This window comes from Lissotriton helveticus, chromosome 6 (assembly GCF_964261635.1).
Source record: "Lissotriton helveticus chromosome 6, aLisHel1.1, whole genome shotgun sequence".
Taxonomy (NCBI): domain Eukaryota; kingdom Metazoa; phylum Chordata; class Amphibia; order Caudata; family Salamandridae; genus Lissotriton; species Lissotriton helveticus.
The window spans coordinates 821,906,901-821,934,086 of record NC_136067.1 but is presented as its reverse complement, the minus strand read 5'-3'; the positions used below and the strand labels follow the sequence as shown (position 1 = coordinate 821,934,086).

Here is a 27,186-nt window from a genome sequence, read left to right as displayed (position 1 = left end):
GGAGTCTGAGACATTCCAGTGGGCTCCATTACATAAAAGGTTGTGATTAAAAGCTCTCCGTTCTTCTGAGTTGTATGTGATAGGGGGAATGGTCCCATGCAGTGTGGAATCAGCAGGGGTCCTGGCCCTGTGCGCTGACGGGGCGCGGACGGGCGCAGACGGGCTTGCCTTAGGCGCTCCCGCTGCGCTCGTCCGCTGCGCTTCCTGCCTAGGCACATGATAAGAGGTGAGAGGGGGTGTGGCCTCAAGGGGGCGTGGTTAGCGAGCACGCCGTCGATGGCGGCCACTAAACAAACAATTACCGCAGCAGCGTTCAGTCGGCTGCGTGGTATGTGGGCAGTGGAATTTCCTCCCAAAAAGAGGTCAGGTAGGCTTTGATATATTAAAATAAATCACAATGCTAGTAAACACACAAATTTTTAAAATCAATCGTAGCGTACCGCCAGATCCCGGCTTCCGCCTCAGGACTGGGAATCAAGTTTCTGAAGTCGCTTGTGTTTCCGCGCTGTTTAACAGGGCGGGGGGCGTGGCCTCAAGGGGGCGTGGTTAGCGAGCACACCGTCGATGGCGGCCGCTAAACAAACAATTACCACAGCAGCGTTCAGTCGGCTGCGTGGTATGTGGGCAGTGGAATTTCCTCCCAAAAAGAGGTCAGGTAGGCTTTGATATATTAAAATAAATCACAATGCTAGTAAACACACACATTTTTAAAATCAATCGTAGCGTACCGCCAGATCCCGGCTTCCGCCTCAGGACTGGGAATCAAGTTTCTGAAGTCGCTTGTGTTTCCGCGCTTTTTAACAGGGCGGGGGGCGTGGCCTCAAGGGGGCGTGGTTAGCGAGCACGCCGTCGATGGCGGCCGCTAAACAAACAATTACCGCAGCAGCGTTCAGTCGGCTGCGTGGTATGTGGGCAGTGGAATTTCCTCCCATAAAGAGGTCAGGTAGGCTTTGATATATTAAAATAAATCACAATGCTAGTAAACACACACATTTTTTAAATCAATCGTAGCGTACCGCCAGATCCTGGCTTCCGCCTCAGGACTGGGAATCAAGTTTCTGAAGTCGCTTGTGTTTCCGCGCTTTTTAACAGGGCGGGGGGCGTGGCCTCAAGGGGGCGTGGTTAGCAAGCACGCCGTCGATGGCGGCCGCTAAACAAACAATTACCGCAGCAGCGTTCAGTCGGCTGCGTGGTATGCTCCAACTACCATCCAACCCGATCCAAGATCATTACCTAAGCTTTGCTGCATGCTACTAAACTGTCGATCAGCAGTCAAGCATGCCTCTGGAATAGCAGAAACGATCTTACGATACAAGATTGATATCTGCGTTCTAATGGAAACTTGGCTAAAAGACCACTCCTCCCATTACATCGATCCCCTCACCCCACTGGGCTTCTCAATCTTTCGTTGCCACCCCAAGGATCGCAGGGCTGCTGGAGTAAACATGATACACAAAAACAATCTTTGCCTAACTCCCTTTCGCACCACCAAATACCCTACCTTTGAATACTTGAGAGTTCAGCTGTTCCCTTAAAGGCCCCATCCCCATCAAATTTCATGTCATCTATCACCCTCCAAGTGATAACCCACAACTCCTCAAAGAATTTCGTGAACAATAGCGCACAACTCTTTAAAAGGCAGCACAGATATCACAATAGGAGATCTAAACCTGCACCTGAATAATGCTGTAGATCCTATAGTACAACCCCTATGCGCCCTCCTGGAAGTAAATGACCTTACCCAACATTGCAATAAACAAACTCACAATAAGGGCTTAACCTTTGACACAATCATCTCTAAAACATAACACCCTATCCCTTCACTCATCATAAACTTTATTCGACAATTAAGTCATAAAAGCACATAAAATCCACAGTTTTTCAATATAAAATCCATTAAGAACAATGCAATAAATATTAAGAAAAGATTAAACTATTATAGACTATTGCCGAATATCATTTTTCATAATTTCATAAAATATTAAAAAGGTAAAAAAGTAAAAGAATCCCTCAATTTTCATACAGTCCAGGGTAATATTGCACAAAACTCATATAGATGAAACAGCCCCCATATTTTCATTTAATAAGAGCAATAGGTACATTATATTCAGATCTCAGCCGCAATTAATCTTGTACGAATTACCCATGCCCATTAAAAAAATTTAGCCAGAGCAATAGAAATTAGTGGTCTAGAGTCTGTACATAGGATTCTTAGAGCCTCTACACATCTGCGCGTGCCAAGCAATTTACAAATTGGCTTGACCCACATTGCTCTAGGGCCTGTGTACAAGGGACAGAAAAAAAGAAGATGACTTATTGTCTCCTGTTCCTCCCCACATTTAGGACATTTGTATTTTCCATTTTCGCCTGTCCATTTAGCTGTAAATGGCCTTAGTGGAAGGGAGCCTACTCTAAGTTGAAAATAGAGTTTGCGGTCCTGCTGCTTCTCTATGGCATCCCAATATATTTCCAGCTTCGGTTGGGCTTTAAACTCCAGAAAACGTCCTGTTAAATGTGAGGAGAGGCCCTTTTTACAAACTTTTGCATTCACCATCTCCCAATATTTTTCTTTCAAATTTTTCTTGGAGGGGAATGCAGCATTTGCCGGGTCGTCCCATAGTTCCATCATTCCCAATCTAGATAATAGGGTCCGAATGGCCTTCAGCCAATGTATTTTTTGACAAACATCCTTAGCCATTATCTCCCTCCAGCCCAGTGCATAATGCTGTAACTCATCTGTAGTCCATAAGCGGTGCCAGTACAGCAAAGGTCGCAAAGAGGCAAGGTCTTGGACTGCTTTTTCCCCAAGGTCCCACATGAGGGGTGTTAACGCGGTACTTATAGGGACGCTAGCTGTTTTTCGCAGGAATTCATTTTCTGCTAGCGTCAGATTTCTCAAGTTCTGAAAACCCCAAAGTTCGGCACCATAAAGGGCCGAGCTTAACACCTTCATCCCATATATTTCCAGTAATGGGCTAATGGGCTTTGTTGTTGAGGAGTTAAACCTTTTCAGAAGAATGCCAGCCTGCTGGCGATGCTTTAGCACTGCAATATCTAATTGGCTCGTCCATCCCAGGTCTCTCTGGAGGGTAACCCCCAGATAAGTAAAGGCATCAACCCGCTCCAACGGGGAACCATTCATATGTATCGTCCCTCTGAAAGGTCTAGCATGGCCAGAAGATATATGGCCAGTAAGAACCATTCTATCCTACCATCTAATTGGACTGATCACCATCTAATTCTTTTCAATCACAATACCATCGACCCAGAGGCCCAGCCCAATCTAACCGTCCCAAGCACTGGGTGAGGAGCATACATTGAATTCCACAGACAGAGTTAGAAGCATTAGTCAGTTCCCAAACCTTTCCTCCACCTGACCTTTCATCTGCAGATGACCTTACCGACTACGACAACACAAAAATGACAGAACTCGTTGATGCAGTTGCCCCTCTGAAACTCAAGGAATCAAGAAGCATCCTCTCCAGATCCTCGTTCAATAAAGACCTTAACAATAAGAGGCGACAACTCTGACTGGCTGAAATAAATTGGAGACAACATCTCTCTTTAACCAATCTCTCGATCCTCTAGGCTGAACTCCTACAATACAAAAAACACATCTTCAGAGAAAATGCCTCTTTTGTTCCGAGACTAACTTGATCGGTCTAGGAATAGACCCAAAGACCTCTTCAACATCTTCAAACAGCAAACCTCCTCTTTCACCCAACACTCAATTATTGACTCTACTAAGCGCTGCAAAGAATTCACAACACTTTTCTCTGAAAAAATATCTAACATCGAACTCTCTCTTGAGTCACCCACCTCCACACCCTACACCAAGGATGGCCCCCTTGTGAAAATGGTTCACCCAAGGCCCTACCTTCAAATGTCTGTCTCCCACTCGCAGCAACACAGGTCACCTACCTGAGCACCTTGCAATTGAAAAGCTATGTAACCTGGACTGAATTCAACCACTTCCCTGAAGAAGGCCTCAATTTACTCATGAGCATGGAGCAGACATCACACATCTCTAACCCCCTTCCTGCGGCACTTGTTAAAAATCTAAGTCACAGGCGTAGCTTGGCATTTAAGGATGACAGTCGCACTCTAGGAGTGCTCCAGACCCCTCCGACATCCAGACCAGGCCAGGATCCACCGACATCTGCGGCCATCTGACCCTGAAAGCTGCAGCCACTGCTTCCTTGCAGCCTGTCTCACCCTCTTGAGGCGGCAACCGCTGCGCCCTGTCTGCTGTGCCGCCTTGTTTCCTGGTCTTCCTCCTCACCTCACCTCACCCGTAATGGCGGCCCTCACTCCCCGGATCTCGGAGCTTTGAACTGATGCTCATCGCCGGAACCGGCCATCAGATCTGCCATCATATGTACAGCAAACCCTGATAATTACCCTAGTGATTCCCCCAGCCGCGTGAAAGAGGGAGCCGAAGGACCTGGTGCCCCGTACTGGGGCGGGACGCCTGTCAGTGTGACCCGGCCTGAGTCCTCCTTGTTATGCCGTGTCTCGCCTCCCTGCAGGGGCTGTGGCACATGCATTGTGCCATATTCTGGGGGATCGGCCATCATCTTGGGCGGGGGGCGGACCTTGTGGTCACAACCCCCCCCTCCTGTGATCCAGGGAGGTCTTGGGGCCTGGTCGTGCCCGAGTGTAGTGGAGACCTCCGATGCTGCCCCTGTGACTGGCGGCCATGGGCCCTCACGTCGATCTAGCCAGGACTTGATCTCCACCCCTGGGGGCTCTGGTGAGTGCAGCGGAACGGTGCGGGGAAGAGGAGAGTCGTCCTGCATGGTGGGGGGTCTCGGCTGAATCACTCGGGCAGTGGGGTTGTGGGGAGAGGCCTCCGGCATCCACTCCTCTCCCCCCTCCCTCCTTCCAAGGGGCGCAACCGAGCTCCAGTAGCCCACGCACCAGGCCAGCTCTGTACTCGTGGTGTTCCTGTCTGCCCCGTCAAGACTCAGGCTCACAGCCCTGCTCCTTCTTGGGCCTGTTCTGCGGACTGGCCAGGCCTGATCCCGCGGCATACCCTTGCGGGGTCTGGCTGCGGTGAATTTTCCACCTGCTCCCTCCATTCACCCTATTATTGCCTGAGGCCCCTCCAGGGATCGGGCCTGCCTCTGAACTCCCGCAAAGTCCACTCCAGATTCTTCAACTACAGCAGCCTCGCACCTTCTCTTGAGGCGGGCCCAGCATCCCTACCAATGACTGTGTGGTGAAGCCCTTGAAGAGGTCCTTCACTCTAGCTGGGCCCTGCTCAGTTCCTGCTGTGCCTAAGGGGGTACCCTGTCTGAGGGTCTGTCCACGGAGGTTAGGCTTGCGAGGTAGCCGGAACCATTCCAGTAGACTGCGGGTGGGGCCCTCCCTGCCACCTACAACTTATGAACCCGCCACCCGCTAACACGATTCCAGCGCAAACCCCAAAGTCTCTACTCGTGCAACCAGGCATTGTGAGCTCACATTCATACACACAGAGACTCTGGTACTTGGTGAACTGCCACCCGCTCCAGGATGGGCCGCGACCGGGGACCGAAGATGCCCGCGACCCAAACCACCATCGACAAATACAAAGTCACAGACCACGGGAGTGGGCATGAGGGTGCAGAGGGCCACCCCAACCCATTGAGACCTCGGCACAATTCTTCAAGCCATATTGGCCTCCCAAACCTCAGTGGAAAACAAGATCGAGGAGGTCCGAGTGGCAATGGCTCTGATCCGGCAATGCGATGGCCCGGATTACCGAAGTGGAATCTCATATATCCTCAGTCGAAAACGATCTAACCAACCTAAAAGAGCAAGTAGTCCGCCTGCAGTTCCAGACCAAAGAACTTCATAGGAGGACACTGAGAACCGCTCCAGACGCAAGAATCTGCGCCTGGTGGGATTTCCAGAAGGAGTCGAACACGGCTGATGGAGTCCTTCATTGAGGTTTGGATCAACTCCTGGTTACCAAGTGGCACGCTCCACCTGGTTCTCCGTGGAACTTGCACACCGCTCCTTGGCTCCAAAGCCCCCTCCGGGCACACCTCACCGGCCCATCATTGCACGGATCCTAAATTTCAGGCACAGAGATCTCGTCCTGCACCACGCCCGTTCTCATGGACCAATAACCTTCCAGAATCACACAATTATGAAATTCCCGGACTACACCAGGGAGGTCCAGTCCTTAAGGCGTTCCTATGCGGACGTAAAACAGAAACTGCCCACCCTCACCTGCAATACCGGCTCCTTTTCCCAACCAGGCTGCGAGTGGTTTTTCAGGACAAATCATACTTCTTTGACAGCCCCTAGACAGCTTGGACCTGGCTGATGGAAGAGCGCCCTGTTCGGCTCCAAATCAAGTCAATGACACTGGGACCCCAGGCCTATGGCTTACCCCCAAGGTCCAGGCATACTCGGTCCCGCGGAGACGGGAAGGTACGCAGAGCCAAATCGGACTCCCAGGGCCCGTGTCTTCAATATCAAACTGCCAAACCACCCCGTCGATGCCTCACCATTCTCAAGAGGCTCCCACTCCAGTTCCCTCAACTGCGGGACGCTCTTCACCGGGGATCCTGACTGTCAATTCCGCGGACTGTGATCTCTCCCGCAATCCAAACATTCCTGCTTGACGCTCCGCAATATGTTCACTGCATTGCCAGGACGGCGAATACGCCTTGCCGATGCATACCCTGATCAGATGTCTCTGCTGATGTCACCTTTGTTCCTTCTTCAAGAGAGGTCCACCACGTCTCACTGACTTCTTTTGTTAAAGGGCGACAGATGTTTCCGTCTCTGAAGTATAGGGTGGGGGGTGGTTGGGGGCCATTGCCCCATGTTCTTTGTTCCTTCGCATTTCCAGGCATGCACCATCACACACCTTCATGCGGACAACGCATTACCTTGCTTTGGCAAAGCTGCAATCACCCCACGTGGCGCTTTCTTCTCCGCGTTCAGCGCAGGCACCAAGCAGTAAGCTCTAACAGCGTTACAGGTTCCTCTACACACCCATGACACAATGACTCACCAAAGTACCCCGCTCCGCGTCCTGTCATCGAACGTTAATGGTCTATTAGATAGAAAAAAATGCACAGCAGTCCTGTGATACACCCAGAGACATAATCGAGACATACTCCTACTCCAAGAAACCCACCTCTTGGGCAATCTCTGTCCCTTCCTTGCCAGATACGGCTTCAACAGAATCTGGCACTCCAGCTTCACGAGGGACTCCCTTGGGGTTACTTTCCTACTAAAGCGCAATTTTCCCATTGTGCCCTCCCTGGTCACCCGGGACCAGCTCGGGTGCTTCGTTGCCCTCTCCGGATCATTATGCAAAGGCACTCTAAATGTTCTCTCCGCTTACGTTCCAAACACTACCCATACACAGATCTTGCACTGCTTAGGTGACACACTTGCCCCTATGCTTCCAGGACTGACACTACTAGGAGGGGATTTCAACGCTGTCATGAAGCACACTCTCGACGTCACGGAAACTCCCTCTCCCGCTCGCACCTCTCAAGCCAAGCTTCTCACTGATTGTGCCACAGCTGCGGGGCTCTGTGACATATGGCGGATCTGGAACCCGCAAGCGTTCTTCTACACTCGCACATCTGCAGCTCAACGAAGTCACTCTTGCATTGACTTGTTATTCACACCGCCCCTGAGTGTGCAAATGTCAGGGGCATAGACATCCTCCCTTGAGGCATCTCGATCATTCACCATTGCTCCTGACCATGGGGGGGCCGTCCACTGCTCTTCGTCTAATGTGGCGAATGAACTCATGGTTCCTTCATGACTGCACATTCAGATTGGCCCTCCAAGCTGATGTTGAGGGGTACTTTCTTACAAACGCGGGCTCTGTCCCATCTCCGGGTGCCTTATGGAAGGCAGGAAAAGCCACGGTTGTGGACTTGCAAAGAATGGCCTCAAGGACAGCAGGCTCATGCTCCTGGAAGCCCAAGCAGCCTGTCCAGAGCAAACCGCCAGTGGTTCGCCTGATGACTCGCACCTGAGCCAACTGGAACTAGTGAGAGACGAGATCAAGCAGATCTAACTGGATTCAGCGAAGCTCCTTTTGGAGGTCCTGTGTAGCCAGTGTCTACGGGTGGGGAGACAAAAACGGGAAGCTGCTGCATAGTTTGGACGATGTACCCCCTAGCATCCCGGATCATCCCCGAGGTCTGTGATTCGACGGGACATATTCAAACACTCTCCTCGAGCCATAGCCTAAACCCTCACAGACTACTTCTCCCAACTCTATGCTACCCGAATCCCTGAATCCTCCCTGGCAGAACTGATTGGCCGAGAAGACCTCCACCTACCCGCGCTATCGAGTCTGATGGTCTTGAGGGTCAGATATCTTTTGATGACATACAGGTGGCCATTTCGCTGGTCGTGGCTGGCAAGACCCCAGGCCCGGACGGCTACACGCAGGAATACTATTCCACATACAGAGATATTCTCACCCCTCACTTAGCTGCTATCGAAAAAGGTTCCTTTCCTCCAGAGACGGACACAGCCACCATAGTTCTCATTCCCAAGTCACAAACTCCCTCCCTCATATGTGCCGACTATCGTCCCATTTCCTTGATTAACACGGAAGTCAACATTTTTGCCACGGCCCTTGGTCAGCGCCACAAACCCTACCTGGACAGACTGGTCCATCCAGACCAATGCGGGTTTATGCAGGCGTGGGGCACCCGACACTGCCTTCGGCGCCTCCACGTGGCTTTGGCCATCCGGTACGTACTCACCCCCGACCTGGCGCTTCTCCGAGTCAACTTTGAGAAAGCCTTTGATTCGGTTGTTTGGGGCTATCTGACGGATGTCCTGAGGGTTTTGGGCCTGGGCCCCATGTTTCGTCATATGGTGCGGGTCCTATACTCTAAACCAACCACACGGGTACAAGTCAATGGGTTACTCGCTGATATTTTTTCTATTCGCAGAGGGACATGATAGGGGTGTCCCCTTTCACCCCTCCTCTTCGCCCTGGCCATGGAGCCCCTGGCCAACTTGGTCCACTCTGACACTCGGATCCAGGGCTGGCAGTGGGGGATCTCACAAGTACAACATCTCGCTTTACACGGACGATATGTCCTGTTGTTTCTCACTGATCCAGTCCAATCTGGCCCTCGCTGCCTGCAAATCTTACACACCTTCGAGCAGATCTCTGGTCTGCGGCGGAACTCAACCAAATCCACATTAGTCCCACAAAGTCCCCCTTTGATTGGCAGTCCACTATTCCTATCCGAAGGCAATCTTTCAAATTCCTTGAAATATGGGTTGCCCTACTGCCAGCCTTGGCCTGGGCTCTCAATGTAACCCCTCTAATCACCAAGACCAAACAGGACCTGCTGAAATGGGGAACACTACCTCTCAATCCACTGGGGCGCATAGCCCTATTTAAAATGATGATTCTCCCCCTGTTTCTCTACATTTTCCAGAACATACCACTTCACATTCCCCGCACCTGGTTTTGAGGCATAGATAATCTTGTCATAAAATTCCTATGGAGTGGTTGATGACCCCGTATGACCCTCCGCCAATACCAAATCCCCTCCCTTTGATGGGGGTATGGGACTCACGAACCTCTACCTCTATTACATGGTCTCCTGGTGGTCCACGATTGGTTCAACGGGGTTGGTCTGACCCGGCCTATAGATCGAACTCAACAATTTGGGCCCCCCGCATCGAAACCATGCTATACAGAGCCCCTATCCCCAGAGATCTCCCTATGGTGACCCACGCTGTCTTCTTGGCCTGGCGCGCTTCCTTGCAACACACTCACCGGCAAAATAAACTATCCCAGCAGACGCCGCTTTAGCAGGTTACATGGCTGGGGGAGGTGGTACACCTAATGGGCTTCAGGAGTTGGGACCTCATTGGTATTTTACAATTAGGGGACCTCTAGACTAGCGACCACATTCGCTCCTTTGCCGACTTGCAATCCAGGTATACACTTCAGCCTCCCCAATTCAACAGATATTTGCAAGTCCGCCACGCCCTAGATGCCCATATTAAGTCTGGCACTTCATTACCCGAGCACAGCTCTATTGAGGCCCAGGTCATGATGGGCAACCTCGGAAGAGGTGGGGTCCCCCGTATCTACCGCTCTCTAACTAATACCGGTCTTGTATCTCTTGACCACTTGAGACTCAGATGAGAGACGTGAATGGGTCCACTAGAGGACGAGGATTGGAGAGATGCAATGATGGCACCTCGAATTGTTACTGCTTCGCCAGGCTTCGCCTGGTCCAGCTCTGCTACTTTCACTCCTCCTACCTCGCCCCCAGTCACCTCCACAAAGCGGGTGTGATCCCCACCCCGTCTTGTCCGAGGTGTGGCTCAGATCCTGCAGGTTTTTTTCACATAGTATGGACATGCTCGCATATTGGCCTCTCCTGGAACGCCTTGGAAACAGAACTTATGGAGGTATTGGGATGGGAGGTGCCTCACAACCCTCTAAACATCCTACTGGGCATCACTGACGGGTTGGATGGGTTCAGGGCGGACAAGGCATTCCTGCGTACAGCGTTAGTGGTAGCCAAGCACAACATAGCAGCTACATGGAAGAACCCTACCCGCCGTCTTTCGCTAAATGATGCCGGGGAGTGGACTAGTGTGCCGCACAGGAGCTCCCGTTGTTTGAGGCCAAGGGCTGCCCCACCATACACCAGAAAGTCTGGGGCAAATGGCTAGGTATGCTGGACTGAATGCCATCTTCAGATCTGTGGGGCTCTACTGCTATGCTGTGGGGAGGGAGTGCAACTATACTGTACTTGCTGTACCTGCACTGTATGCTGGAATCTACATGTTACACCACTATCTGACATGCTGTATTGTTTGTTTTTTAGTTCTTCGTCTACTTCTAAAAATCAATAAAAATTGGTTATCAAAAAAATATATATGTCACATCATCTCTTCTATATGGACCAAAATCATCAACTCCTCTGTATCGTGCAGATCCATCCCCATTGAAGACCTAAAAACTGTGGTGCAATCTTTAGTCCTACCCAAGCTAGACTATGGTAACACAACAATTACGGGCACCTCAAAAACAATCGTGAGAGAGAGAGAGATATACAAAATAGAAGCAGCGAACCTTGGGAAGTTACCAAGTTTAGGTGGAGAGCATGGCCTCAGGACTAAAGTAGAATTCTTCCCCCAACCAGTAGTGTGCCAGGGGCTGGCGTTAACAAGAAGGGTAGTTGGCCCCCAAGGAGATCCTTGGGGGCCAACTACCCCTCCTGTTACCTCCAGTAAGTCCCACACAGCAGGATTGCTAAGAGGCCTTCGGACGCCATGCCTCCTTTCTCCACCACTCTGTAAACGCACCTCCTGGCAAATTACTGGTTGGGGGATGAAGTCCACTTTACTCCTGATGGACCATAGGGGCCAAGAAGCCCTCCTGGTACCTCCTGTAAGTCATACACAGCGGGATTTCTAGGAGCTGGACAGAGGCCCAGTCCCTTTTCTGCACCACTCCTCAAACACGACTACTACTTCAAAAGCCACAGAAAGTCACTGAAAAGATTTCTGGGACATTACAGTTAGGCTCAGGTTTCATTCATACAAATCCAGTGTAATTCAGCAGTTAGAGTTAGCTGAGCTAACTATAACTCGCGCCCCCGCAATGCACTGCTTATGACTTCACAAATTACATCACTCATGACATCGTCAGTGACATCACGGATGGCATCTCAAATGACCTTCATGATGACATCACCCGGTGACTGTGAGTGTTTGAAAAAAGTTTTTGAGTGTTAAATATATATACCAAAGTGTATTGGTAAATCAGTGGGTGTGTGAGTGCCTGTATGGATTATTCATTGGGTGTATGACTGACTGTATAAGTGAGTGATTAGGTGTCTCAGTAAATGTATGGGTGAGTGACTGGTTGACAAGAGTGGGTGCCCTCCTGTTCTTACCTTCATTAGACCAGTCTCCCCTTCCTGTCGAAACCCAGCGGAAAACAGGCAGTTTTTGTACTGTGTATCATTAGTCAAGCGATGACAGAAGATAGGGTCCCTCAAAGAATGTCCAGGTGGCTTCGGAGACTGCTTCCCACCAGACCAGCCAGTGAAGGGGCACATCGTCCACAGCACTTTAATCACTCTCCCGGTTGTTGTATGCACAGAGTAGGTGCTAATAAAGTGTTACAAAATGAATATAAAATCTGTTACTATTTAACAGCTAAAAACAAGTTCAAGTTAAAACTAAATTATGCACATGATATTAAGTATGCTTAACTATGTACACTGAAATGTAAGTGGCCACATCTTATTAAATATTAATACTTCAGCATATAATAGCAGGTTAATGTATCGTAATACGTTTTTGATAATCAAATGAGTGTCATCTGATCATTATAAAATATTTATAAGATGATTTTGAACCACTTCAAAATATTTCATTAAACATGCTATGGATCTTTGTGATAGGCCTTCGAAACTAAATATACTGGCCTCCTTAATTGATCTAAAATGAGTTCCTCTAAAAAAAGGCAGCAACTATTTCTTATGCTAATGAAGCAAACTGAGACACAGACACATCATGTGCTCTATCATTTCTTCATCTATTATAAATAGATAATTTTTTCTCTGCTGGTTATTCATATTTTTCCATGAACCATTAATTTGATGGATCGAAATGTAGTCGTCTCAGTCTTATAAAACCTTCTATTGTCTTTGCCTTAATGTCGGATTCTTAATAGAGTTGTCTCTTCACACTATAAGAGTTTTGCACGTAAATACATTTTTTATAAGTTTATGTTTGAAGTAAGTCTTTGTAGTAATCCATGCTTTTAATTTGTCCTTAAAGCTTTATGCTACAAACTGTTCATAGAAGAAAGTATTTCCAATTACGGTATTTGGTCATCTTTAGTGAGTAGATGTATTCATTAACAAAAATATAGTTCTAGGCTGTTCCTAATGAAGGGGGGATGTGTTAGGTCCGTACAGTTGTTTGGATGGCATAGGAGACAAAGGGAAACCTACGGATGGGCATCCAATATGTTGGATGTAGTGGCCTCACATACCCTTGCAGGTGTCATGCTTCATCATCGGCAATGCTCCTCTAAGAGGGGCTCTTTGGCGGAGATCTTTTATCCAACTGCCGTATGGGTGAAGTGCGGGTATGTGGCCAAGGTGGTGTAGACATTATGGTGATTAAAATGGGGCTGAGGGTACCATTTCAGGTTTATTCTAGGGGTCCCTTGCTCCAATTAAAAGAGATGTAGACTAGGCTCGAAGGGAAGTTATGTACCCCTGTGCAAGACTAGGCTAGTTTGTGTATGACTGGGTCAAGATGTTTCTCGCTACTTGTCCACTGACTAGCGATTCTTCAGGACCAATATCAGATTAAGTTTAAATCGTGTGAACTGTCTACAAAGTATCTTTTCCTCCGTCTCGGAATATAAATATTAAATGGAAAAGGATGGTGTACCTGTGTTGCGCTGTATTGCCTATCTGTTCAATGGTGAGCTACAACAACAGCACCCGGCAGGTAGTACATCGGGTTAAACCTCTTTGCTTTCAGGTTGTGTGTTCCCGTGTCTCCGTGGATGGACCTACCCCTCGCCGCTGGGTCCGGAAAGGTCAGATTTATTCATTGCCTAGTTTGGGACTGTGCCGTAGGAGTCATAAGTAGAACTTCATTGTAGATTAAGCTTTTATAGAGTGTTTTCTTCTGCATAAATGCAAACAGTGGTAAAGTTGACAAATGCGGTGTTATTTGCTGCTGTCAAATAACAGTCTAATGCAGTCTAGTTTTGTGACTGTCTACAGTGAGGCGTGGATGACCAAACATTTAGTAAATTACAAAACAAATTAACGAGTATTTGCTCTAATCTATTGATTACTCTTATAAGAAAGGCCAAGAGCGATGGAGTAGGAGGGTTAATTAAGTAATAGCTGTAGCAATGGAAAGTCTGATTGCCCGTCCTCCTTATTTACCGGAAAAGTGTTTTGAAGCACTTGCACCCATCCATACTTCTGGAGTCTAGCTTTGAGATCCGAAGTTCCAGTTTAATTTGTTATCAATATTAATCCCAAGTTATGGCTAATTAACAACTTTTTCTGTCGAAAAAGTTTCTAGAGTCCGTATAAATCTTGCACTGGGGCATCGAAACAAGATAATTTCAGTTTTAGTAAAGTGTTTTTTTTTTTAAAAACCTTTATTTAAGAAATTGTACGGTACATCAGTGTAATATAAATCCAAGTATCATTTGTCACATTATTGTACATGTAAATGACACCTTCCCATACCAATAGTTATGTGACAGTAACTTCCCCTCCCAAGTAACCACGATGCAGGTCGAAAGATCTCATAGTACAGTCTAACATTTGTCAGTGTAGCATATCAACACATTGTGCAGGCAACATCTTACATCAGCATATACGAGGTTTAGGCAATACAAATTACTAAGATGATACAGTTCCAATACATTTACAAACTCAGAGCACCGTTGTCAGTCCCAATAAGCACAGCAAGGAGGCCTCAGCGCATCCACACTCCAGCCCAGATCCCTCAACATTATCATTGAGCATAGTTACAACCTAGGCAATGCCTCCAGTGAGGGTAGGGACTGGTTTCCGGACCCATCAGCACACCCTGTCTCCAGCCTTGACTCCCCCTTTCTTCCTCGCAACTCGCCTCCTGCGCCAGCAGATAGGAAGTTAGTGGGCCCCAAATATCCTTCGGACGTGACTTAATGGGTAGCAAATCCACATAATGATGTATGTGTTCCTGCCAGGTAGCCATTGTGTGAATCCAGTCCTTAAACTTGGGGGCACGGCCCCTTCCCCAGCGATATGCCACCTGCTATTTCGCCAACAGCATTCCCATTGACAAGAACCTTTTGTGTACTGTATTAACGTCCTGAATCAGTCCCAGAAGGGCCAATAATGGGAACGGTGTCATCTGGGCTCCTATCATGGCTGACATCCCGTCAAACACCTGCGACCAGAAGTCTGCCACCGGAGGGCAACTCCACGCCAGGTGCAGGAAGTCCGCCCTTTCCTGACCACATCTCATACATTTGTGATTATCCCTGAGTCGGAAACTGAACAGCTTAGCAGGAGTGTGATACAGCTGGTGCAAGAATTTAAAATGAATAAGGTGTAGCCTACTATTACTGGTATTGGCCTGTGTCTGTGCACAACTGAGTTTTCATTTGTCATCAGTCAGTGGTGTATCTAAATCCTTGTCCCGTTCAAGTCTGGCCCTTGCTGGGTGGATAGCGGTGCGTTCTGTGTATGCTTATATAGGAGGGATATGGCATGTCGTGGGGGCTCCGTCTGCAGGAAGGCATGTAAAGGAGCTAGTGTATCCGGCTCCATAGGAAAGCCAGGGGTAACAGCCTTCAAACTTTGCCGGAGGCGAGTGTACATAAAGTGTCCATGATCGTTGGCATGCGTGTTCCAAAGAACTTTTCCATGGAACGGAACTGTCCTGTTATGTAAAGGTCTCCCCAGGTGCAAGACTTGGGGCCCGTCTAGCATCCTTCGACAGATTCCCTCACCCGTTACTTGTAACAAGGTATTACGTGACAGGGGCATCTTGGGAGAGAATAACATAGTGTTCTCCAATTCACGCGCTATCCGATGCCATGCCAGTACAGTACAGGCCACAGTGGACGGGTCTCGTTCGCGCTCCTTTACCGCTGTGAAAAGGTAGCCAGATGAGGGTATCGGAGTCATGTAACCGTCTTCAATCGCCAGATGAGGCATGAAAGGTGTCGGGTGGAACCAGTATGTTGCAAAATGGGCCTGAGCGCAGTAATAATAAAATTCAAAATTTGGGACATCAAACCCACCAAGGTGATATGGTAGCATCAGCTTGGTTAGATTAAGTCGTGCTTGCTTCCCGCCCCATATGAGCCTCGTAAGTTGAGATCTGAGTGTACTAAAGAAAAAACTGCCTGGGTCATATGGAATATTAATGAAAAGGTATAAAAGCTTCGGCAGTAGTACCATCTTGATTAAAGAGATCCTTCCCGCCATGGAGAGGCAAGTAGCCATTTGATGATAGTATCAGTTATTTTATCAATAGCCGTGCCATAATTAGTTCTCATTAACGCATCTTTATCTCTAGTGACATGTATGCCAAGGTATTTTATTTCGTCAGTTTCCCACATTAAAGGGTAGTCCAGCTGGTGTGAGGGGGTGTTATTTGTTAGGGGGAAGACCGCAGATTTTGACCAATTTATTTGCACTCCGGAAATATCACAGAATTTAGTTATCTCTCTTAGTATGGGGTTGAGATTATCCTGGGGTTTGTTAACATACAAGGTCATATCGTCTGCGTATAAGGAGATAAGCAGTTGTAAAGACGGGTAGATTAGCTCTTTATCATTATGGTAGTGTCTAAGCTTCGCAGCCAGGTGTTCAATGGCGAGGGCAAACGAAATAGGGGACAGCGGGCACCCCTGGCGCGTTCCTCTGGATACGGTAAAGGGGGTGGACTTGGCACCATTTAACAATACCGACGCCACCGGCTGAGCATAAAGTAGCTGCACCCATTGGAGGAAGGTAGCGGCCATCCCCATGTATTCCAAAGTTCCCAGTAGGTAATCCCACTCCAGGGAATCAAACGCTTTGGTGGCATCTAGGAATACTGCCATCGCAGAGCAGTTAGGGTCGATATCTTGCAAAACTGCGGCAAGGGTCCTAAGATTATGCGACGTTGAACCCCGCTTGGTCCAGGAGTACAAGGCGTTGCATCAGCAAATTGAGTCTGGTCGCCAGGACTTTAGCTGTTTTTGCATCACAGTTCGAAAGGGATAGGAATCACAATAAAGAGGGGACTTTAATAGTGAGGTTACTAGGGCTTCGCGCATGGTGCTAGGTAAGCGACCTTCTTCCAATGACACATAGTATACCTCTTTCAGTATGGGAGCTAGGACTGAAGCATAGATTTTATAAAACTCTATAGGTAGCCCATCGAACCCCAGGGCTCGACCAGACTTCATCAGCCTGATAGACTCCGTGATTTCATCTAACTCCAAATCCAAGTTCAGAAATTTCCGCTGGGTATTCCCCAACCAGGCAAGCGCTGTATCCTCAAAATAGTCAGATAAGTTAAGCGTGGTGCCTCTTTGGGAAGAGTACAGAGTCTTGTAAAAGTCTCTGAACTTAAACAGTTGATCAGGGAGATTCCTGTGTATATTGCCCTGTGCATCCTGTAACTCTGTTATATAGTTGGAGAATTTAGGGGGACGTGTCGCAGCTGCGAGGGCCCTCCACGGCCTGTCCCCCTCCCCATATATCCTTGCCATGTGTGGTTTCCCCCGGAATTTACATTCCCTATCCGCTACCTCACCATACTCTGTACATCTGTGCTGGTACTTATGCCAGTTTCTAATTTTTTAAGTTCCTCTTCCAATTTGGAGAGGTCATTACGCAACGTTTTAAGTATCCCCCCACCTTTAGCTATACACCAGCCTCGTACCGTTAACTTGAGTGCCTCCCATACTGTGGTGATGCTGGGCACAGATTTGACATTACGCTAAAAAAAATCATGAATCTCCTGTTCCGGCTCCGCCTTAAACACTACGTCCTGTAGGTGTAATGGGTTGAGGCGCCAGCTGCTGTTAGGGGAGAATTGTAAAGGGGCCTGGATGCCCGCAATAACCAGGGAATTATCAGAATATGTGCGGGCCAGATGGGTCATCTCACCAAGCCAGTGCGCCATTCCTGCAGATATAATCATGTAGCCTAGCCCAAGATGAGTGGAGTGCAGAGTAGTGTGTACCCTCCTGTAACGTAGGATGTTTGTGTCTCCAGGAGTTCAGCAAACGATTATCCGTTACGATATTAGGCAGTGTTCGTTGCGTGAGTGTATAGTGTGCCGGGGAAGCTCAGGACCTATCTATTCATGATTGTAACACCGTGTTGAAGTCCCCCTCCCATATGACATAAGTAGTGCCTATCTCCTGGATTTTTTGCCTCATAACTGGAGTAGGGCCTGGGGATCATCAGTGTTAGGACCGTAATAGTTGGCAAACGTCACATCCCAGGAGTGAAGTCTCCCCCATATCAGGCAGAATCTGCCCCTCACATCTGCCACCATTCCACTGGCTACATAAGGCTCCCCCTTGTAACCAATATAGCCACTCCCCGGGAATAACTAGAGTAAGATGCAAAGCACTGGTGTGAGGCCCAACGCGAGGCAAACAGACTTTCTGTACTAGGGCTCAGGTGCGTTTCCTGCAGCATAGCAACCGTGATGTAATTTCTATCTAAATACCCAAGTATCTGCCTTTTCTTCCTGGGGTTGTTCAGTCCTCGTACATTCCAGGATGCATCCTGTTGGAATTACATGTGTTGTCTGCCATTCCCTCCACTATAATAATCTGTACTCAACCTGACATCGTTAACCACAGTTTGCTGTAAATACTGGAATAATGCATTCCCAGACCTCCCTCCCACCACCCACGCCGGCTCCCCCAACTTGCCGGGTACCTGAACCTTCCCCACCCAAAAACCCATCTGTAAACAACAATTACTTTCTCTCTCCTTAGCGTAGAAATTGGGGATATGCCCAAGTGTGGAAATCACCAAGGGGCTCACAACTCACCCACTTCCTCCATATTTGCACCCGCCAACCATTCCGCTTTAAGGCGGGCAGCTATGGTGGGACGGAGGTAAGGTGCCGAGCAGGACATTTTACAATTAGTATTAAGTATGGGTATACATCACCAGAATCGAGCTGTTCGCCAAATGTAGAGTGTCAATATAAGTCCCAGGAGAACCAATGTTTATAGCGTGTTTCAGTCTGGATCCGACAATGGAGAGTGGGATCTGGAACGTTGTTGCGCCCCGACTCCCTGGATGCTGCTCTGCGGTGCAGATTAAGCCTGCTGCGGGTTCTGGAAGTAGTGCTGTTTTATCATGATGAGTTATCTTTAATTTCGCCAGTTACAGCCTAGCTTAAGGAATTTCTTGCAACTGAAGCTTTTTCTTGACTGCTGTGAATTTACGCCTGGCATCCTGCACTGATTGTGTGAAGTCTGGAAAGAACGCCAATGTGGTGTTCTCGTAGTGAACCTGTTTCTTTTCACGGGCCAGGCGCAGGACCGTATCCCTATCCCGATAGTTTAGAAAGCGGGCTATTACTGGTCTCGGCGTTGCCCATGGGGGCGGACGGGCCGCCAGGGATCTGTGCGCCCTTTCCACCGTGAGATGTGTCGGAAAGGACTCTCTGCCAAATAGGTCCACAATCAGTTTTTTGATGAAGTACTCCATTCGACCCACATTGGTTGATTCGGCCAGGCCAAGAATGCGGACATTATTTCTTCTGGAGCGAGCCTCCAAGTCCTCATTCTTATCAGCGATAATATTGAGCAGCTTATCCATCTGCGATATCTGCCCTTTGCTTGCAGTGGCTCTGTCTTCGAGATCCGAAACTCTGGTCTCCGCCTCCTTAGGACGCTGGTCATGTTAGTCCAGTTTGTTGACCATTGCTTCCATCCGTCTATTCATTGTGTTCATTTTAGCGTCTATAGATGTAAGGCTTTGCTTCATGCCTAACAGAAGAGCTTTCCAATCGTCTTCAGGCGCGTCTGTGGTCTCAGAGTCCGCATGGTCTGATGAGTTCGACCTTGGTGTCTTACGCGTCTCAAATGGGATTTTGGTCTGCTTGGTGTCAGTACGCCCCATACTGCAGGCCAGCGCATACAACAGAGGCGTTAAACAAAATAACCAGAGGCTCTCTCAGCGTTCAGGCGCAAACCAGTGAGCAAGGATATCAAGTAGTAGCAATCTCCGCATGCAGACTGGGGCAATTAGTGATAGCAAGACTGTGCCCAAATGCATGTCTATCGGCTTCAATATAGGCAGTAGCTGTAACCTTGGGTGCTTCACATGTGTGCGCACTGTGCTTACAATGTGAATGAGTGAGGGCGCACTGCCAGGCAGTAGCAGCAAAGACGCAAGGGGGTATCAGATGACCCAGGCCCTACGGGGGGCCCCCAAATTGCTGCCGGATGGCCAGGGGGGACAGCAGATTGTCATGGTATGAGTGTCCAGTCCCACCACTGCTTCAAAGGGACACTGTCTCCCAAGCACCGCTCAGGCCCAGCCCGCTGATTAAGCGCTCCGTGCAAGCACCGCAAAATGTCCTCCGGTACCAGTGGCCGTAGTTAGTATGGGGCGAACTGTAGTACCTGTAAGTAACTGCGGTGCCAGTTCATGCGTACTTCTTGATCGAGAATGGTATTTACGCTATATTGCGGCGGTCTCTGACATCTCTAAAGGTTCTGTGTTTCAATCACGGACAGCGCTCAAGCTGCGGGACAAAATGGCAGCCGTCAATTTCACCATCTACGGCAAGCAAATGGTGTCGTCCCGGGGATCGGTCATCAGAATCAGTCATGACCTGGGAGTGATGGTATGTGCCGCGCTGAGCAATTCCGAACTCCTCCAGCCGCCGGCACCTCGTCTCCTGCTACAGTCAAGCCCCGCCGACAGTCTCCTGCGCCACAGCGTAGCTCGATCCCAAGCCGCGGCACCAGTTCCAGAGGCTCCGACAGCGGTCTCAGTGAGTGAGCCCCAGCTCCGATCACCTTTAGCGCTCCGGCCCAGGGACTCACGTTGCAAGTCCGCTATTCACTGGTAGGAGGGCGTTTCCTGGTGCGGGCCGCCGCTCCGCCGCGCCGCAGGCTCCAGATCGAGACGGAGCAGTCCGCCCAGGGGTCAGCGAACACGTTCACAGCTGCACTGCAGACTAGGCGCACAAAATCGGTATCTACGGAATCAGCATCATCTCAGGAAGCTCGTGGTAAGGTTGGATACTTGTATAGTTGATGTAGGATGAGGTTAACAGACTTTTTCCAGCTCGGCAGGGCTGGAGCCTCACAGGCACGCGGCCATTTTGGTTGTGCGCCACCTAGCGCCCCTAGTTTTTGTAAAGTTAACTGTTGGTCCATTTGTATAATTATTATAATTTAGTCAGTTAACTGACGTTGAAGAACTGTTTGCATCAAAGACATGACCAGGTGATCTGTGTAAGCGAGATGAATAATCTATTCTTGTCCAAACTTGTTTAGGGCGTATACATCAGAGTGAGCAAAAGTCTCTGACAGATCGGCTATGCATAGTGAAATTAGTAAAGGGGCAGAGATGCAGCCTTGTTTATGTCATTTGCTATTTGTAGTTCTGGTATGAGACCAGGCCCATCAGATAATTTGACTTGCCCCCAGGTTTCCTTATGTAACTGAAGTAGAAAGTGTATTCTGATGTTATCAATACCGCATGAATGCCATTAATACCATAGGCATTTCCTGTAGACTTTATTAAAGGCTGTTGAGTAGTCTTTTGATTCAGAAAAGGGGGTGGTGATGAACAGAGTGTCTGAATTAAGCAGACCACTCTTACCCAGTCCAAAGATCAGGGCTTGATCCATCACCGTTATTTAGCTCACTGCCCCATCCCAGCTCAGAACCTGGCTATATGCAAATTAGTCTGTCCCTGGCCCAGTGCATCATGGGAACAGGGCAGACCAAACTACCAAGCCAATTCTTCACCAGAAAGGAGACAAGCTTCCGGGGACCGGTTTCTGCCATTTCAGGCGTCGTCGGCCCGGCTTGCTTGAATCCTGATGGAGCAGTGAGCAAGGGACTCATGTCTGAGTATACCCTTCCACGCTTATGGTGGACAAAATGATTCAGAAAAGGGGGTGGTGATGAACAGAGTGTCTGAATTAAGCAGACCACTCTTACCCAGTCCAAAGATCAGGGCTTGATCCTTTACCGTTATTTAGCTCACTGCCCCATCCCAGCTCAGAACCTGGCTATATGCAAATTAGTCTGTCCCTGGCCCAGTGCATCATGGGAACAGGGCAGACCAAACTACCAAGCCAATTCTTCACCAGAAAGGAGACAAGCTTCCGGGGACCGGTTTCTGCCATTTCAGGCATCGTCGGCCCGGCTTGCTTGAATCCTGATGGAGCAGTGAGCAAGGGACTCATGTCTGAGTATACCCTTCCACGCTTATGGTGGACAAAATGATTCAGAAAAGGGGGTGGTGATGAACAGAGTGTCTGAATTAAGCAGACCACTCTTACCCAGTCCAAAGATCAGGGCTTGATCCATTACCGTTATTTAGCTCACTGCCCCATCCCAGCTCAGAACCTGGCTATATGCAAATTAGTCTGTCCCTGGCCCAGTGCATCATGGGAACAGGGCAGACCAAACTACCAAGCCAATTCTTCACCAGAAAGGAGACAAGCTTCCGGGGACCGGTTTCTGCCATTTCAGGCATCGTCGGCCCGGCTTGCTTGAATCCTGATGGTGCAGTGAGCAAGGGACTCATGTCTGAGTATACCCTTCCACGCTTATGGTGGACAAAATGATTCAGATAGGAGTGGCAGGGTATGCTCAGATGTGAGTCCCTTGCTCACTGCACCATCAGGATTCAAGCAAGCCGGGCCGAAGACGGCTGTAATGCCAGAAACAGGTCCCCGGAAGCTTGTTTCCTTTCCAGTAAAGAATTGGCTTGGTAGTTTGGTCTGCCCTGTTCCCATGATGCACTGGGCCAGGGTCAGACTAATTTGCATATAGCCAGGTTCTGAACTGGGATGGTGCAGTGAGCTAAAAAACGGTGATGGATCAAGCCCTGATCTTTTGACTGGGTATGAGTGTTCTGTTTAACTCAGATGCTCTGTCCATCACCACCCCCTTTCTGAATCGTTTTGGCCACTATAGGAGTGGCAGGGTATGCTCAGATGTGAGTCCCTTGCTCACTGCACCATCAGGATTCAAGCAAGCCGGGCCGAAGACGGCTGTAATGCCAGAAACCGGTCCCCGGAAGCTTGTTTCCTTTCCAGTAAAGAATTGGCTTGGTAGTTTGGTCTGCCCTGTTCCCATGATGCACTGGGCCAGGGTCAGACTAATTTGCATATAGCCAGGTTCTGAACTGGGATGGTGCAGTGAGCTGAAAAACGGTGATGGATCAAGCCCTGATCTTTTGACTGGGTATGAGTGTTCTGTTTAACTCAGATGCTCTGTCCATCACCACCCCTTTTCTGAATCGTTGAGTAGTCTTTTAGCAAACATGTCTATAATCCCTATTTTGAATAGCTTTGTTTATAAGTATAAATAATAAGACCAAAATGTTATCTATGGGGGAACAATTAACCACTTTCTAAAGCTAGCTGAACCACAGAGCCTGTGGCTGAAAGAGGTTTGTCCGAGAGTCTCTTACTGTATGTGTACGTGTGTGTTGTTTGTTGTAGTGTGTGTTGTGTGCTGTAGTGTGTGTTGTGTGCTGGAAATAGCACTCAACAGATATCTAAAGCTATATGTAGGCAAATACTTTCTAATATATATATCATGTTAGCCAACGCACTGGACTGAATTTTAAGAAACGATCATGCGTGAATTCAGTACATATTTACATGACTTCACATGTAGTGAAATGTATTTGCCTTTCCTGATAATCCTGTATTACAAAAATGCTATTATGCACAGCATGTCAATGCAATGAGTAAGTTAAATTGTATTGCAAAAATAAGTATTTTTAATTTTGTCCATGAAATGTTTTTGCAGCAAACTTTCATCCTACAATGACTGCTGTGCAACTCTAGCAGAATGCCCGAGATGTTACTTCTTATTCTTGGAGGTATTAAATAAACACCCAAGAAAGCAGGTTTGTTCTATGTTTTTAATTTAACATTTTCAGTTCACTGACGTATCTATTTACAGGTGTCGCCTAGGCAGCGCATGCACTATGTCTTCAAGACATGCAGTGTCTGGAATATGGGCTTTAGGCACTGCCCATGTTTTAATTGTCTCATTTGACTGTTCTTTGTAAATACCTATTTTTCGTTGGTTAATTTGCGTAGTAATCCCTCCTTTTCTACTGTTGTAACCGCCCATGAGGGCCGCCCCTGTGACATGTGCTTTTACTCTTCATGTTTTTAATCTTTGTGAAGCACACTTTTTTGCTTGCATCGGCTGGCGCTCAGCTGATGGTTGGTTTCTTCTCCTGCAGTGCGTGGTGCCCGCTGATTCATTTTCATCTCTCCCATTGGGATCCCCTCCCACCACCTCCTCCCATCCGTTGCCTGCCTTAGCTCTGAGTGGTTGCATCGACAGGGCAGAGAGGAAAGGCGTGTTTTGCAGTGTTATAAAGCAAGAAATGGACTCAAAGGTATCAGCGCTCTTTACATGACCACCAGTTGCCTTGCAGACAGACACATTCAATTTACAGCCAGGGCTGATGCAGAGACTCGAACATGGTTCCCCAGCTTCAAGGTCCACCGCTCTGGCCATTAGGCCACATCCAATTGCTGTTCCCTCCTCTCCTGTTTCTCCCACTTTCCTCCTCACATGGTACAATCCATCATTGGCTACACATGGGGAAGGGCGGAGACAACAGGTCACGGTGGCAGCGGCAGCGTGGTTTGCTCGCTCTCTTGAGCTGCTCGACCCATAACCATAGTAGTTGCATCGGTACCCTTGGCCCACAACCCTCCACCCAAATGATACACAGACAAGTATGTTTGGGAATAAAAAGTTGCAGGTTTATTTGTGGTACAAATAACAGAGCGGGTTAACTGACAGGCGACCCCTCCACCCCGCAACCCCTTGTTGCAGGGCGCCTGAAGTAGAGCCAAAGAAGCAGACACTAGTGGCCCTGGCCATGTGTCGACCGGGGAGGCAAGCCTCCCCCGGTGGACCTATCGTCCACCTGCCCCGCTCACCTCTGAACAAGGGAGAGTCAACTCACACCTTGCCCAGCTAGGAGGGGCGTTATTAGCAAACCCCCGGTTGCTCAGGTTTACAACCGCCCTAAGGACTAACGGGGTGCCGTTGAACCAAGTCCCCAAGAAGGGCCCCTTGGCTATGTATGACTCAGTATTGTGCCTCTCGCACTGTGGCTTCAGGTCCTGTTCCTGCGCCTGTCCTGTATGGGGGTCGCCTTGTAACTCCTCCTGCAACCTGGAAGACAAAAACATCATTACTATTCCCCCCTCCCCACTTCCCCCCTTCCATCGGGTGAGCGGTAGGGAGGGGAGTAAAATTGCGGGCCTCGCGTCCGGCGTCGTGGGGGGAAGTGAGGGAGAGGAGGGGGCTCGGGGCCTGAGACTAGGCTGGCGAGGACAGCCAGGAGCGACCGACGGGGACAAGGGGCAGCAGCAAAGAGGGCGCCAAGGAGGAAGTGCGCCCCATATCAGTACAGGCAAAAGGGGGGGTGGCCTGGAGTCCGGCCCCGCCCACACACCCTCCCCAAGGCGGGCCTGCGGTTCCCTGCGCACTACTACGGGGTTTGCCCTCCTATGGGGTCCCCTGCAGGGACCGCGGGCCTCCCGCATAGTAGTTGCATCGGTACCCTTGGCCCACAACCCTCCACCCAAATGATACACAGACAAGTATGTTTGGGAATAAAAAGTTGCAGGTTTATTTGTGGTACAAATAACAGAGCGGGTTAACTGACAGGCGACCCCTCCACCCCGCAACCCCTTGTTGCAGGGCGCCTGAAGTAGAGCCAAAGAAGCAGACACTAGTGGCCCTGGCCACGTGTCGACCGGGGAGGCAAGCCTCCCCCGGTGGACCTATCGTCCACCTGCCCCGCCCACCTCTGAACAAGGGAGAGTCAACTCACACCTTGCCCAGCTAGGAGGGGCGTTATTAGCAAACCCCTGGTTGCTCAGGTTTACAACCGCCCTAAGGACTAACGGGGTGCCGTTGAACCAAGTCCCCAAGAAGGGCCCCTTGGCTATGTATGACTCAGTATTGTGCCTCTCGCACTGTGGCTTCAGGTCCTGTTCCTGCGCCTGTCCTGTATGGGGGTCGCCTTCTCTTTTTCCACAGCCCTGGGCGTGGCACCCGCTGCGCCCAGAGCCCCCACTACCTAGCCTTTTAGTTAGCTTTTTATCTGCATCCGGATGTTTCTAGCGCTTCCCAGTTGCGCATGGATGCGTTTACGCGCATGCGAGCAACCTCCCGTGTTCCTGGTAACTCGCCCCTTTCCATATGGGGCCAGGAGTCACCAGACCATCAGAGGCACGTGATCCCAGTTCACTGCTCAGTGCGCTGAGTCCGGTGCGCGGCAGCGGTCTACCCTCTTTCACCGGCATCCTCAACTTAAATTTGAAAGGGGGCTGAAACTAAGACAAGGGATTGGGGCGGGGGGGTGGGGCACCCCGCCTGTCCAGTTATAACTGGCCTTGTTATGTTTCCTAACCCAAAGCCCTTGAAGCATGAAAAAACGGCCTTCTAAATTGCTGACACCCATGTCAAGGCTAAAACTCTCCAAGTTGCATGGGGCCTCGCTGTATCATCTCACCTCTGCTGCGGATAACCATCTGTGCTAAGAGCCTTGATGATTGGATATCAAGGTCGTCCCCCAGTCCCACTTGGTTGCATGAATTCATTGCAAAGAGGCTCAGCCGCCTACTTAAATGGAGAACTCCAACGTCAACTGCAATCCGTTTATTTCTTCTAACTAGCCAGCGTCTGTGGCGCCCTAGGTCTGCGGCCACCCTTCGTTGCCAGGTACCTAAAGTTTTAGCCAAAGAAACACCCGCAGCCATAGCCCGGTGTAGAACCTGAGAGGATAACTCCTCCCCCCGGTGGACCTATCAGGCGTTCCCCCACCGGGCGGAGCTCTATATGGCAAGCCCCCGGATGCTCAGGTTTACAACCGCCCTAAGGACACCTGTCCCGCAGCTCTCCTAATGATGAGTCCCTTGAGGGTGCTGCTCTGCTTACACGGGGCCAATAGATCACTCACCCAGGAGCTCTGGCAGGGTTGGGCTACCAACATCCTATAGCTTAACTAGTTTACTGTGTACCTGAGCATCCCGTCAGGGCTAATGTAAGTTGGTGGTTGTTCCCCCAATTGGCACGCAGGTAAAGTATTATGTAATCTCACCCTGTCCTCAAGGTGTGATCTAGGGCAGCAAGGCTATGGAACCCATAATTGACTTTGAGCTTAGAGGTAATTCGCCTCAATTATCGCATGGAAGCTGTCTGGGATGCTGGGGTGGTTCTATGTGAACCGGGGAATGTGCTTTCTATTGTATTGACCCGGACCGTGTCCTGCCTCTAGCATTCTGGGTAAATCTTATAATAAATCTGTTATCCGTCAGTGCGCCAAGTGATAGGACCTTTCTGTGCGACATTACTAGAGGAAACTGAATCTGTTGTGTCTTTTGCGTTGCTTTCGCTTTAACAGAAGTTTACCCCCAGATCATATA

The 27,186-nt window shown here is 49.3% G+C and overlaps 1 protein-coding gene across 3 annotated transcripts in view; it reads left to right on the top strand.

The window, feature by feature from the left end:
• ARMC2 (armadillo repeat containing 2) overlaps positions 1-27,186 on the top strand; it is a 397,692-nt gene that overhangs the window by 256,419 nt on the left and 114,087 nt on the right. For all 3 annotated transcript variants that reach the window (XM_078646857.1, XM_078646858.1, XM_078646859.1), the window contains one exon: positions 23,531-23,630. In XM_078646857.1, the coding sequence (XP_078502983.1) occupies positions 23,531-23,630 (100 nt within the window). The remainder of the gene's footprint in view (positions 1-23,530; positions 23,631-27,186) is intronic.